This window comes from Protopterus annectens, chromosome 1.part1 (genome assembly GCF_019279795.1).
Source record: "Protopterus annectens isolate FY-2018-M chromosome 1.part1, PAN1.0, whole genome shotgun sequence".
NCBI classification, from domain to species: domain Eukaryota; kingdom Metazoa; phylum Chordata; order Ceratodontiformes; family Protopteridae; genus Protopterus; species Protopterus annectens.
Genome location: NC_056726.1, coordinates 761,128,631 through 761,143,544, shown reverse-complemented (window position 1 = coordinate 761,143,544; position 14,914 = coordinate 761,128,631). Strand labels below are relative to the sequence as shown.

The window sequence follows — 14,914 nt, the reverse complement described above, 5'->3', positions numbered from 1 at the left end:
AAGGCCTGAGGAGAAAACGAAGGCCAAAAACACCCGCAATAAACAGAGAAAGGGGTCATTAGACTAACATGGGATAGTATACACTCTAACAAGTCAATACAACCACAAAAGCTTTTAGAAAAGAACGATAAATTGAAAAAAACACAAAGTACTTAGCCTGAGTCAGTATTCACAATCTCGACGCTGCAAGAGGCAAACAAGATCTGGGTAGCTACCGGTAGACATGTTGGGATAGGGGTTAGCCTCGAGCCAGTAAAAGCTCTCAAGCTACAGTAAATCATCCGAGTCGAGCCTGCATGTCCTCGCTGCATTTATGTGGGTTTTCTCCAGGTACTCCGGTTTCCTCTCAAGTTACAAAGATATACAATGGAGTGTTTCTCACTGGGTCTCCACTGAAATTCGTCTTTGTTCCAAGTCGGACTTTCCCAGTAAATAAATGTTAAATAAATAAAAATAAACTAGGAGGGCACATATATTAAATATCTAGGTATCATTATTGAATCTAATTATAAATATCACTCACATCTAATTACCAACAGGATCGGCTCCGGAACCTAACCAGCAAGAATGAAGGCAAGATGGGACAACATAACATATGTTTTGGGAACATAATGAGTTGGCAAACTTTAAAAGTCACCTACAGAGTATTCTGTCAGGAATACTCAGTGAGCAAATGAGTGTAACTAAAAATGATTTTTTGAGCTGGGATATAAACTCTGAATCACCTTGACAAAGTACAGCCTTGTTAAGTTTAATTCTGCTAACAAAAAAGTAATCATAAAAAATGGAAAACAAAATCTAAATGAACTATACTTGAAGTAGTGAATACTGTAACAGAGATAAAAGAACAGGAAGTGGGGTATTTAGAAAAAGGTAGGGGTAAATTACATAGAAAAAAATAAAAATTGTGGGAAAAATTTGAGCAGAAAAATGTTTTGGAGGAGGAATGGGTTGAAGAGAAGGCAAGAAATGAATCATTTATATAATGTTGCATAGATCATAGGATATATAACAATATATGCAATGTATAACGTTTGTAAATATAAACTTGCTAATATGATTTGATTACTTTTACATAGGTGTACTTTTGCCTATGAAACGTGTTTAAAAAATCTTTCATCATAAGCAAAGGTTTAATCCACTGGAAGAGGGAAGGTACAGTCACTGCAAGAGTCAGTGGGACCCCCCCCCCCACCGATAATAAAAGTATGAGAGAGGAATGAAAGGGCTAATAGGGAATGTCAGCAGAAGGGTAGAAGACAAAAAAAAAACATGCCCATATCACAAGTAAAAGAAACTCCCCTGTGTTGCCCCATAAGATATTAAGGGGGGGGGGGCAAGGCAGATGTGACTTGTGTGATCGAGCCTAAGGTGATTAAATCTCAATCAACTCCATCCCAGACAGTCTTCAAGAGCAGTACAATCAGGCATAGGATCCTGAAAAAAGGAAAGGTAAAGATGAATATCATAACCACATGACTGACAGTACATACCTCCCTGAGTAGTAGCATATGATCTGTGAACAAGAGGGAAGAAAGAATAGAACCCTGAGGCACCCCATAAAACCATGAGAAAGAAGTGGATGAATCAATCACAGATTTCGCCACGTAGCATTAAATGAAGAGGCAGAAGGCAAACCATTCAAATACAGTGCCTGGAAAATTGAATGATATTTTTACCAATGAGGAATGATCTCATGGTCCCCAGATTAAAAGATAATGAAAGATCAAACAGAATCAGAATAAGATATGACTGCTGATCCCTTGTAATGAAATAATACATTCAAATATAAATTACTTATAAAATAATCTCTCTAATAAATAGGAGGTCAAAGACCAGGAGGTAATTCTCTAGAAAGGCTGGGTCAAGTGTTAGCTTTAAAGATAAGGTTAATCACTGCCTCCTTCAGAAAAGGCAGAAACAACACATCAGCCCTTAATGAAAACCTGGCCCAAGCAACTCAACAGGATATATCAGCTTCATAAGTAAGGGGTTAATCCACCAGAAGTAGGATGCTCAGAAGAAATTATCTTTATGACCTTCTTAGTTAAGACTAGACCAGCAAAAACGTCCAGTAGAGACACAAATGAGCCACTGAAACTCCCACTGGGTGAATCCAAGGCGAAGGACTGCCTTATTTTGACAGGCTTACCTTCAAAATATTATGTAGCTTCTTCACAACAATCTGATGATAAAACCTTATGAGGAGCAAGAAAGGCTAGCCTGCACAAGCCTCCAACAACTCAGAAAAGTGCAGATGGACAACTTGATGCAGTGAAAATCTCAGTGGATACAAAAGATACCTTCTCATCTGACATTTTCATATGGTGAACAGCATGCTGCTGGTCCAGCCTAAGCTTATCCTCAAGACAGTGCATCCTTCATTATTTATACTTCAACTTCAATCCCAGCCTATGCAACAATTTTAACACAAAGAACAAGCATTAGTTCTTTCCACACAACTGGTGTAGGATGCACACAAGCCAGGGCAAGAGTATACACAACACCATTTAGAGCCATATTATATGCCACAGTGAGTGAATCTGATCATTTGCAGTAACCACCTCTAACAGTTGGTGAAGCAAGGAGATCTAGTCATCCAATTAGCCACCTTAAGTTCCTTCTATAAAGACAACTCAGTATCAGGATTTGGTGACTTGGGAATAATCGAAAGCTTACAATCTCGAACGGTTAGAACAGCGATATTTTTTTCCACGGGAAAAAAAAAAAAAAACCCTACTTAAATATACCAACTCCGAGATCGCACTACAGTCACGAAAATTACAAAGTAATGGAAGCGGCCAAGTGATTTCTTTCCCAGGGAAAGAATTCGCTTATATGCCATTTCGGTATTTTGCCTTTTCGTGCTTTCAAGTTCGAGTAAGAATTCGAAAGAATTCGTCTTCAGTCATTTAATAGGAACCCCTTAAATATACCAACTCCAAGATCGCACCACAGTGGAGCATATGGCAAAGTCCCCAAAATGGCCCAGTGATTTTTTTTTTCCCTGGAAAAAAAATTGCTGTTCTGTTTCTTCGATATTTAGTGCTTTCGGTTTTTGGTGTTTGATAAAAGAGCGTTTGCTCTTTTTATCTTTCGAGTTTGTGATACAGATCCCTCTAAAAGGCTAAGAGGCTTCACAGCAAGTTTGCAGTCTTGTCATCTAAGCATGACAGTAGCCTAGAAACAACCGTCTGGGGAGATTCATGAATAAGGTCAAGAAGGAAATCAGAAAACACTTGCAGAAAAACTCTGAGGTAAACTGGTGGATACTACACCAAAAGAAATCTGTAATTCACTCCAACTCCAAGAAATGCTCAAGTTAACTTAACAAGCCTACATATGGGCCAACTTCAAGACCAAGAAAAAAAAACAAACAAATGATCACTCCAGATCCCAACTACAGTCACTTTATTCTTGTCCTGACACAATGCTGAATATCTGACCTTGTGGGATGGCAGCTTCAGAATACAGGCTGAAGCTTTCATTCAGCCATGTATTCTATTGCAAACTCTCATGTATAATGATCATCCTGCAGTCAATAAGAGTGGGTGATCAACCGTTTCAAAGTGTCAGATTTAAGGATATGAATAATATATGCTCCTGGTTCAGAAACAATACACTGGCCATCAAATGTAAGAAAACCAAGTCATGATTCAGTATTGCTCTTTCAAATCTGACTGTTCTGTCAAATGAGTTTCCCCTTTCCTTTGCAGACAGTCTATTAATTATCTGGAAGGAACTTGATATACTGGTCTTTCTTCAATGATTCTAACAAAACAAAATGGTGAATTGCACAGACCATCAGCAATACGTTTTCTTTTCAACAAAATACTAATTCCCAAAGTAAGCAAAGACAATGGGACATTATTCTCCACTAGCAGGACTAATGCAAGACATTTCTGTTTTATACAACTGATACTAGGTTACTTTAATCTTATTTACAAAGTTGTAAAACAAACCCATATAACAATTTCACCACTTGTGCCCTTGACATGCAGTATGGCTGGTTTTCAATCCAGGAAAGGAGGGGTGTTGCAGTTGGACTACAGCTACATATCATGAAATTTGTCTGCATCTTGCATAAAGAATGTAATAAGAAATATAGCCAGGTCTGGATCTCACTCCTATAGCACAGAGAGATAAAGCCCTAACTGCTGTCCAGATGACCTTACTCAATTAGCAAACATGGAAACTGGAGATATCAGGGTGGGAGGATGGGAGTGAGCGCACATGGTTTCCTCATCCTGGGGGGGGGGGGGGGTTCCTTGGATGACACCCATTAGGAGCTCAGGGTGATGTAGACTATGCACTCTGGGCCAGAGGGATGTGCTGCTGCAGTGTAGCCATAAAGTTTGGGGCAATCATAAGGGAAGCTTGCACACTCCTCCCCACAGACTGGCAACATTAGCATTCCTTGGAAGCTACTGAGTGGATGTTAGGAGTTCGTGGGAGTAAGGGGTAGACCCTGATGTCTGCCTGGATGATGGCCCCCACAGCTGGCTCCTGCATCATGACTGGATGAATAGGCTGATGCTGTCTCTCACTCACATGAGAAATTAATGGGCTACATAGATCATGGGGAACTGAAGGTTGGCAGGCAGAGGGGTTGAAAGAAAAAAAAATCTACCAGATCCAAAAGGTTAGGAAATTACATACTTCCAAGGTTAGGAGATTACATACTTCCACAACACTATACTTGATCATAGTCAAAAGACCAAGAAGCGATATGGCATCCAGTGCGCAAGCCAAATGTAGGTGACAGGTCAGTCATAAACAACTGATGGAAAATCTTTCAAACATAAACTGCCTGTTTTTTTATCTATCAACACTTCTCCAAAATTAAACATAAAACACTAATAATCCCTTCCACCCATCATGTGGAGTACTTAATTATACTAACTCCACACTCACACAACCATAGGGAAAGGAGCATCACCCTAATATGGCAAATATAGTATAGGCACAAACTGCAGTCTTACAACATAGGTATCATAATAGCAGACACAGGTTGTGAAACATAAAATTGGTAAAGTGGGACTGAATCTTAGTGACAGACAAACTACATGTTAAAAAGTGTATGGAAGCGGGGGGGAGGGGAGGCACAGATTTCAGATATGCATGACTCCAAAATTCTGAGAAGAACTCAGAACTATTGAATGTGAATGTCTTTAAACTAAAACTTATGCAGATGTCAACAGGTAGTGTTACATATTGCTTGTTACAAAGCTAAAGAAGATGACTAAAAATTCACAGTACCAAGACGGTTGACGGCAACTCTATGCATTTCTCCAAATCTCTGAGAAGACCTTTAAAGCTTTTGAATGCAGATATCTTCAAGCAAAAACTTAAAAACCAGCCAGGGTTGCCTGTTGCCAATTTTCTTAATCTTGTATTCCATTAAAGTTGCTCAATATTTCTGCTTTGCTGTATCATGATAATTGACTATAACTGTTCTTAAGGATGCTCTGGATATTCTGATGCCGTTATTACTGTTATCTACAGTCAGCATTAGCTTAATTAAGTTAATGCTGTTTATGATTCTTCGATGTGCATATGTTGAGCTTTTTTTCTGCTCAGTTTATGTATAATCACTATTTATATGCATCAATTGTAAAACACAGGGAATGTCTGAAAAGGATCACTTGTAATAAGCACACCAGCCTGATTAAAAAAAAATAATTGAAACAAACAGATAATACCAACTAAACATATTCTGCTAACACTTACCTCCCAAGACCTCTGCCACCTAGATCTTTAATCTGAATCTGAATTACAGCATGGGAACGAGAAGAATCAGAGTTCACTCCTGAAGCTCCAGTGCTTCGCTCTTTACTGCCTCTTAGTATCACCTATAATATAAGACTTGAGAACTATAAAATTCTACTTAAAACACAATTCATCACATTTCACTAAACAAGATACAAGAAAACAAAATACTAACCTCAGCAATGCATTTTTTTGCTGAACAATACATTCCTACTTGTATCAGCAAAGTATATAACTTGCTACTTCTGGGAACCATTGCAAAGTAAAACACAAGGAAGAATAGAATGCTAAAGACTTCATGAATACCATATTTTTAGGCTAAAATTCAAAATGTACAGTTAGCAGATGCAGCCACATTTCCTGTCGAATGTTATGTTCCTTTAGAAAATGAATGGCAAAAAAGTGAGGAAAAATTCTGAAAAAAAAAGTACTGCTCTGGATATAACTGTGACTCAAATAGGACATGCTGCAGGGACAGACCTATCTCCCAGAAACTCCTGTGTCTTTGGAACAGGCTACCAATTCATGTGAAACAGAGCACCTCTATGCCACTGTTCAAGAGGAACCTGGACGAGTGGATGAGGCACTGTAAATTCTTAATGGAGATAGACACCACAACCCTCCTGTACATGGGCAGTCATCACTAAATGCAATCTTGGGTATTGACTAGTATTTCTATGGTATTACATGGAGATGAAATGGCTAGGCTTAAAATGACCTCTGGGTCAATAACCTAGTAATCTCCTATGATCCTATGATAACAAAAGCAGACAATCTCTTCTAAATTTCTCAAAGTCTACAAGATTGGTCTTACTCCACTGCAAATACCTACTTGCTTTAATGCTTTAGAAAGTAGAAATATATAACAAAAAGGAGTTAAAAACCAGCAAGCAAAATACTTTAATCACAAAAAATACCTTTGTACAGTAAATATTTTCTTCACCAAATAACTAATAATCTTCCCTGTTCTTACAGTATTACAGTACCCCAAAAGGTGAGGCTGAACTATTTTGCAAATGACTCTGTAGGGCAGATATTTTATCTGGCAAATGTCTGGTTTGATGATCTGAGAAGCATACTGACAATTATAATACAGTCATGAGACATGCCTACGTAAAGTACAGCGGTGTGAACTATTCATCATAACAAGAGGTAAATGGCATCACTTTTCTCTTACTGGTAAATCCTCACATATAGTTAACGAACAGTTCAAAATCACTAGCAGTGCATGCCGCTCCACTGTGGCATTGTCCACTGGCCTTCTAAAATATCACTCACTGTCCATACAGCCCTGATTGTACACCCAAACTACAGTGCGGAAAGCAGAGCTTATTTTTTTTTCAGAACCAAGGCCTCATAACAATATCAGATAAACTAATTATAATAAAAGTACTACATGGACCTTAACCCTGCATTCCAAATCAAAACTGAGTATATTAGTTCAATCCATGCCAGCAACGTCTGCATATGCTGGCTTATAGAGAAACTACCTCTCTCTGAAGACTACAATGAAAATATAAACAAATAAGCACAAGACAACATTAATGTGCATTTTCAAAATCAGTACAGTGAAGCAATGCTACTGGCAAAGACTACACAAAAGCCTAAAAAGCCAATTCCAATCACTCTTTTTGAAGTGTGACAGCCTATCATGTCTTTACAATCATTTCAGCACCCGAACAATAAAGCATCAGGATAAGAAAAATTAACAACATACTAAAACCAAAAAGAATAAAGGAGATGGAGTTGGTAACTTACACAGGAAAAGCAGAAGCAAAGTAAATTATCTACAATTAAAGTTAATACCCCCAAAAAACTGTAACACCAAATACCCTCCAGTGTGCATCTTTATGGTAAATACATGAATATAAATAGAGTAGCAAGCTGTGTACTTAATAGGTGGGTGGAGGTAGCAGCTAATATCACTAAAGTGGGTGCTGTAGCAAGACGTCTTGCAGTCCCTGGACTGTAGTTAATCTTGTAGTTCCTTGTGAAAATGGCAGCTGATGTCTCTGTTGCCAGCTGTTACTCTACTGGAGTGCATTCATTACCAGTCCTTGGTTTGGCTTACCATCTTACTCATATCAGAATCAAATGCAGATGGCAAGGCATCTGCTGTCTAGAAACAGTTTGCATCCTTACAAGAAAACTCAAGTTCATTTGTAAAGTGACAAACAATTGGTCAGACTTCAATATCTTTGATTCTGGAAATGCAAGCTCAAGGTTCACCAAGTAAAATGCAACAAACATTCTCACACTGGCTTTAGGGTTGAGGATAAAAGAATGGTAACTGGATTTTCTGGCTCAAAGCAATGTCCAAATGCCTTAAAAGGATTGCTGTGTAGTGTGAGGCTCCTATCAGAAGTGTGAGACCAGCAACTGAAACTCCCACAACTTCAGAAAATAAAGTGAACGCCAAAACCCAATATAATGTTATTACAGCATTTTTGGTAAAGGATGTCAGGAGCCCATTTGCAACCTCCTAATATCAGGGCTCTGCTGCTTATATATTAAGTTACTGATTGCTGTACCTCAGAGTAGGGGGGAATATTATGAGATATCAAAACTTAGGACTTGGTATATATTCCCCATTTTCAGGCACAGACACCCTTGCTATTCAAAAAACCACAAATATGGTCCTTAGTATTTCAAAAGGAACCCCATAGGATCCCTCCTGTTCGGCATATACTTCTCAGAGGTACAGGCAAACACAGGAGGACTATGGCTGACCAAGTTCGCAGATGACTGCAAACTAGGGGCTATAATTGACTCTCTGGCTGACACAGACATCCTCCAAAACAGTCTCACTGAGACAGATACCTGGTGTCAAAACTATGGCCTCACGCTAAATGCCAAAAAGTGCATAGTCATCCCCTTTGGAAAAAACAAAGTACCCACAAACTATCACATAGGTGGTAGCCCCCTAAATACGGAAGACGTAATAAGGGATCGGGGACTCAAGTAGATAGTAACCTCTCCTTTGATAATCACATTGCCAAAGCGGTTAGACAATCCTTCTATGTGGCCCACCTAATCAGAAAAGGGTTTGCATCCAGATCGAAAGAGGTCATTGGGCCCCTCTACGCATCATTCATCAGACCCATTATAGAGTACAATGCCCCATTTGGGATGTACATTCCAAGACACCTGCAACAACTGGAAAGATCACAGAAGTACCTCACCAAGAGGATCACTGGCCTCAAGCAGATGCCCTATGCAGCTTGACTGAAGAAACTCCAGCTGTACTCGGTTGCATACCGCCTACTCAGAGGTGATCTCTGCCTGACATACAAGGCCATGTCCAACACAGAATTGATGGACATGCTCTACCTAAAGAAAACCATATCCCCTCGAGCCACACGCTCCAGGGATCTCAATCTCACCACAACAATAAATAGGAGGGATAGATTCCTGTCCCAGATACTTCCCATACTCTGGAACAAGATTCCAATCTACATTAGGTAGAGCTCCTCGCTAACCTTCTTCAAGAAAAATCTTGACGAGTGGATGGGAAACAGAAGGTTTACCCCAGGGATCACTTCAATGGCTCTGCTGGACAGAGGCACAGGGAACTAATCTAAGGGGGTGGCGAAAGCCAACACATTCCGACTAGGCTTATAAATGCCTTTGGGCAGATAGCCTAGTACCTACCTATGAACATGTCAGGGTTTGCAGTTACAAATCTCTTCCATAGGCAGTAAATGACAATAACAGGACCATACTTTAAAGATAGCTACTTTAAGGAAGCTGAAAAGGTTTGTTCAAATGGAGATTTTTATCAGTTTTTCTAGTACAAAATACAAATATAATGCAGGGGTAGTCCCCTTCTTAGGTGGTACAAAGTTCAAAACCCCTTTAATGAAAATTTATTACAGGAGACAAAATTAGGGCAGGTTCCCAAGGATAAGTAATTGACATGTTGGGCATACACTTTGTTCCATCTACATTACAAAGATTTTGGATTCCTCTTCCTATCAGATTGTTAGATAACAGTCAATTCAAGATGGAAATTAAGCAATTCCTTCTTGACTCATGGTCATATCCCTGCTTTTTGCCTGAGTAATACAATCCACTCTTTTTCCGTACTGACATCCTTGGATTACTTTCCAGTCCTGATGAAACTATAGCATCATTCTGTAGATAACGCATAAAGTTTCATGGTTCTCTAGAAAACTTTGGTTTCTCTTTTTTGATCTATATTGTGATTTTTGTTAATCATTCTGTGCTACATGTTAAACAAAATGTTCAGTCATGCATAATGTGCACTACAGACCCTGACATTTTTTTATATTGTTACCATACTCTATGTTCAATGTATATAGATTATTTTTTAATCTTTCTGGCATGTTTATGCATTATTACTGTGCTTATGTCTATGCGTAGGATGTTGGAATTGTTCTACGTATTTAATTTATTTCTTTTACTGTGCTGGAGCTACTCTCCTTGGGCCACTGCTGAAAAGGGGTCTTTGTGCTCTATAGGACTTTCCTGGTAAACAAAAGTAAATAAATAAATACACTTAATTCAAGAACGAGAGGCCGTTATTTAGTAAATAAGAAACATAATGTAAAATAAAATAAATAAAATAAAATAAAAAAATAATGCCTATAAGTATGGATAAAAGAGTTGTTTTCAAAGGAACACTGATGCTACGAATCTTTTCCACTGAAGGGGCTCACATCTACTAAAATGTTTCATACAGGAGCAAATTCCCTTCCATATCCTTCATTAAGACAGTTTCACTCCCATTAGTCTCTAGTAAAATATGAACAACTATGAGGTTACACAGCCACAGTGTATGTTTTAATATTGATAAGCTGAAGTCTGTCTTACAGAACATTTGTAAAGTTTGAGGTTCACTGAAAAGTGACTCAGTTTTTTTCTATATGCTTTTTCCCCTCCATGCCTACAATCAAGCCTCTATCAGTGTAGCACATTTGTCTCATCATTGGGTATCTTCCAATGAGGCTATAAGTTAACTAAAGAGGGCATCTTTCAGGTAGTCATGGGGGTGATTTATCACCTTGCCAGCATCCTGACAATGAGGTAATTTACTATGGCTCTAATCCCACCTCTAATGGCTAACATAAGCACTTGCATCACTGCAGGGGCTCTTATGCTCTCCTTCTGTGCATGCGTACATACCCCCCCATACACACAGACCCCAAGAGGGCCACCCTGACTGGACTATGATCACCAAACCCACATTTCCTAACCCTCAACCACTGATATCATGCAAGGTTTTGCTTGCATGGGATCAATTAACTGACTGGAAGCCATCATCTACCTCTCCTTGAGCTGTTTGGAAGCCACACATTCCCCCCTCCCTCCACTGCCCAACTCTTTGAGCATTCAAGCTGCCATTTGAACTTGGGGTCATCATAATCACAGTCAGGGCTTCATCCTGTGCACCACAGAGCCTGACTGTAAAACTGACTTAATTAACTGAATATCAAAATAATCCTAGACTGTAGGAACATTCACTTATGTAGAAGAAAGTACATTATCCTAACACTAAAATTAAAATATCTTCTACTTAATAAACCAGACATCTGAATACTGATATAGCTTCTTAATCCACCCTAACAACCTTCATAGGCAGCAAGACTAATTTTGGAATTAACATTTCAGATTTATTTTATCATTTCAGATTTATTTTATCTTTCTATCTATCTATCTATCTATCTATCTATCTATCTATCTATCTATCTATCTATCTATCCTTTGTTGACCAGGTTAGTTCTACTAAGCTAGTAGACTCTCTTCAGGGGAGACGCAAGGTGGTATTTATGCTAGCAGGGAAAACTTGGCCACGGCACTGGGGAACTTTCCCTACTCTGATACGACACATAATGTGCATGTGGCTGTAACGTGTGGTGCGTTGATTGCATTCCTAGTGCTTTAGCGGCTGGGAGAATGGTGAGCAAAGATGGTGACTGAGGAAAATGGGATTGAGGTGAATGCTGAGTCTGTAGTGATGTTTTCACTTTCAGAAGGAGAGAAAGCTACTCAAGATGAAGGAAAAGGAGACCAGGTGAAAGATTCTGAAGAAATCTTCCAGAGAGAGTTGTTTGAAGGGTTGAAAGGCAAGTAAAAAATTATAATTACAACCTCCAGTTGGGAAAGTTGCTGCATGATATATTGGAAAATATATTAGAAGAGCGCAAGCTGGAGATGGGAAAATATGTTTCTAGGGCTAAAGTGATGGAGAAATTGAATAGAAGGAAAGAAAAACAGGTGAAGTCATTTGCAGAGATAGTAGGGATACAAAGAAAGGCGGGAAGGAGAAAAAGAAGTCAGAAGAGTTACAAAAGAATTAATATCTTCTAGGAATCCAAGTAAAGAATGTATAAGATTTGGGACAAGATAGTTGTGCCTTTATATGTAAAGGAATAAGAGATGAGCTTTTATTTTAATTAAAAAAAAGAGACATACTGTGACATTTTCTTTTAGACTGCTGAGATTTTAGGAGCTTTTTTGAAGGAGTATGGAGACAGAAACATCTAATACCCACAATCCCCTCTGCCTTTACCTCAGATCTAGTTTGCAAGCAAACCAGACAACAAGCAGCACACATGCCAAACTATATACATAAGTACATATATACAAACATACCAAGGGTATGATAGTAACACTAATACTGCAACAGCAGAAGGAGAATACTCCAGACCAGGCACCGTTTCCTAGGAAGGGTGGGAAGGGGGGGGGTAATATAACCAAAGCGAGATGAACACTCCACATGGAGCGTTATGGTAAGGACATAACTTCTTTATGTGAGAGTGTTCAATCTGCTTGTTCTTACACATGGAGCTCCATGATCCTGAGGAACTCAAGGAGAACGTTCTTGAGCACAGTGGAACCAAAGGTTGCCCTATCCTAGAAACCCTGTCCACTTTGTAATGTGAGATAAATCTATGTGGATTAGCCCTAGTAGCAGCCGCTGAAATAGTGTCTAGTGGTAAGCTTGAGCCAAAGATGTAGAAACTGATCTGGTGGAATGTCCTTTGGGTTTTACTGATAATGTTTGATCAGAGGCCTCATAAACATATGTGATACAGTCAGTTAGCCATTTAGAAAGCAAGACCCTTTCTGCTGTCAGCAAAAGCTACAAATAGTTGATCAGATTTCCTGTGATCTTTTGTTCTATCCAAATAAAATCTGAGTTGTCTATGGACATCCAGTTTGTGCAACATATACTCCAATTTATTAGAGTGGTTCTTAAAGAAGGTGGGTAATTCAATGGACTGATTAATATTACTAGAAGAGCAAACTTTGGGGAGAAAGGATGGATTAGTGCGTAGGGATACTCTGTCAGAATGAAAAATTAAATAAGGATGTTTGACCGAAAGGGCCTGCAGCTCAGACACCCATCTAGCAGATGTAATAGCCACTAGAAATAATGTTTTCCATGACAAAAATTTCAAAGTGCAACTTGAAGCTGGTTCAAAGGGTGGTAACATCAATTTAGAGAGCAATAAATTTAAATTCCACGGTGATGTCGGGCTTCTGACTGGTGGTCTGATATGAAAAGAACCTTTTAAAAAGGCTTTACAAAGTCTGTGAGCCATAATAGGTGCACCACTTTCTTCTACATGATAGTTAGAAATGGCAGCCAACTGTACTCTTAAGGTAGCAGAAGCTCCTTCCTGAAATAATTCGGTCAGAAATTCTAAAACCTTATTCAGGAGCTGTAACAGGGTCCAACTGATGTGACAGAAGACAAAGCGTTTCCATTTACTGGTGTAAGTCTTTGTAGTGGAAACTTTATGAGAAGCTACCAAAATATCTTGAACCGCCCGATGTAAGGGAATTGACCTGGCTGGAGGCGGAGCAGCCAAGCTGCTAGATGGAGAGATTCAGGGATGGGTGAGGAACTCTGAGTCAGTAGATCTGGATCTGGGTCCAGCATCTGATGCAAGAGGGAAAACCAAATTTGACGAGGCCCAGACGGAGCAATGAGAATTATAGTCCTCTGAAGGTTGTTTGCTTTCTGTAGAAACTTTGCAATCAGGGAAATGGAGGAAAAGCATAACTTCCCTGGAGGGTAATAGGGCAAAGTAGCTCCTGCATTTGGCGTTCATTGGAGCATAAACAGATAAAAATCTTTAACTGACTGTTTGAGGGACCACTGTGAGGCAATAGTATTGCCCTGCTCAGCCTGCGGCTATGGCGTTGGATGACCTGGACTCTGCCCATTGCCAAATTCTCATGGCCTCTCTGCATAGTTGGTAAGACCTGGTTCCCCTTGCTTGTTTATGTACCAGACTACGGACATGTTGTCTGTCTGAACTGCAATGGTCCCTGGAGGAAGAAGGGAGCAAAGTGAAAACACTGCCCTCAACTCCAGAACATTGATGTGCAGATTGTACTCCAGATTGGTCCATTAGCCTTGGACTGTCTGTCCTGAAAGATGCCCCCACCCTATCAGGAGTCCCGTCCGGTTGTTATCGCAGCTGGGTGTGGGTAGCACAAATGGTCTGGATAGGTTGCAAGTCTGTAACCACCACATTAGGTGTGATTTGCATGTTTCGTTATCAAAATTTCGTGAGTCAGTGGAAGTTGTTGGAATGACCATTGTGCAAATAGAAGCCATTGTAGCACTCTCATGTGCAGTCTTCCCAATGGTATTGCTATGAGAGAAGCTGCCATGAGACCCAAAACTTTCAGAACAATTTTGCTGGGGATTTTCTGGACAGCAGAAGGAAATGTTGAATTGAAGTGCTACTATTCTTTCTGTCGGAAGTTTTAGAACCCTATAAATAAGATATGCTGTGATGGCTGCAGCAAAGATTTTTCGAAATTTACTGAAATGCCAAGGTGTGTACAAAGTTGTAGGGAGTAATCCCTGGCTTGTATCAGTTGACGCCTGGTGGTGGCAGACAGGAGCCAGTCGTCCAGATACGGAAACACTTGGAATCCTAGGCGCCTCAGATGAGACGCTACCACTGCCATGCATTTGGTCAGGCCAAAGGGCAGGGCTCGAAACTGATAGTGACTGGCTCCCAGCCGGAAGCGCAAGTGATCTCTGGACGCCCTGGCCATTTTGATGTGGTAGTATGCGTCCTTCAGATCTATTGAGCACATCCAGTCGTCCTTCCGTAAGAATGGCAGGATCGATTGAAGCGTGACCATTCGGAACTTTTCC

At 39.7% G+C, this 14,914-nt stretch overlaps 1 protein-coding gene across 1 annotated transcript in view; it reads right to left on the bottom strand.

Annotated features, from left to right (window-relative positions):
* Positions 1-14,914, bottom strand: part of KIF24 (kinesin family member 24) — a 2,255,161-nt gene that overhangs the window by 968,565 nt on the left and 1,271,682 nt on the right. Inside the window, exon 7 of the mRNA XM_044087249.1 lies at positions 5,731-5,852. Within this exon, the coding sequence (XP_043943184.1) occupies positions 5,731-5,852 (122 nt within the window). The remainder of the gene's footprint in view (positions 1-5,730; positions 5,853-14,914) is intronic.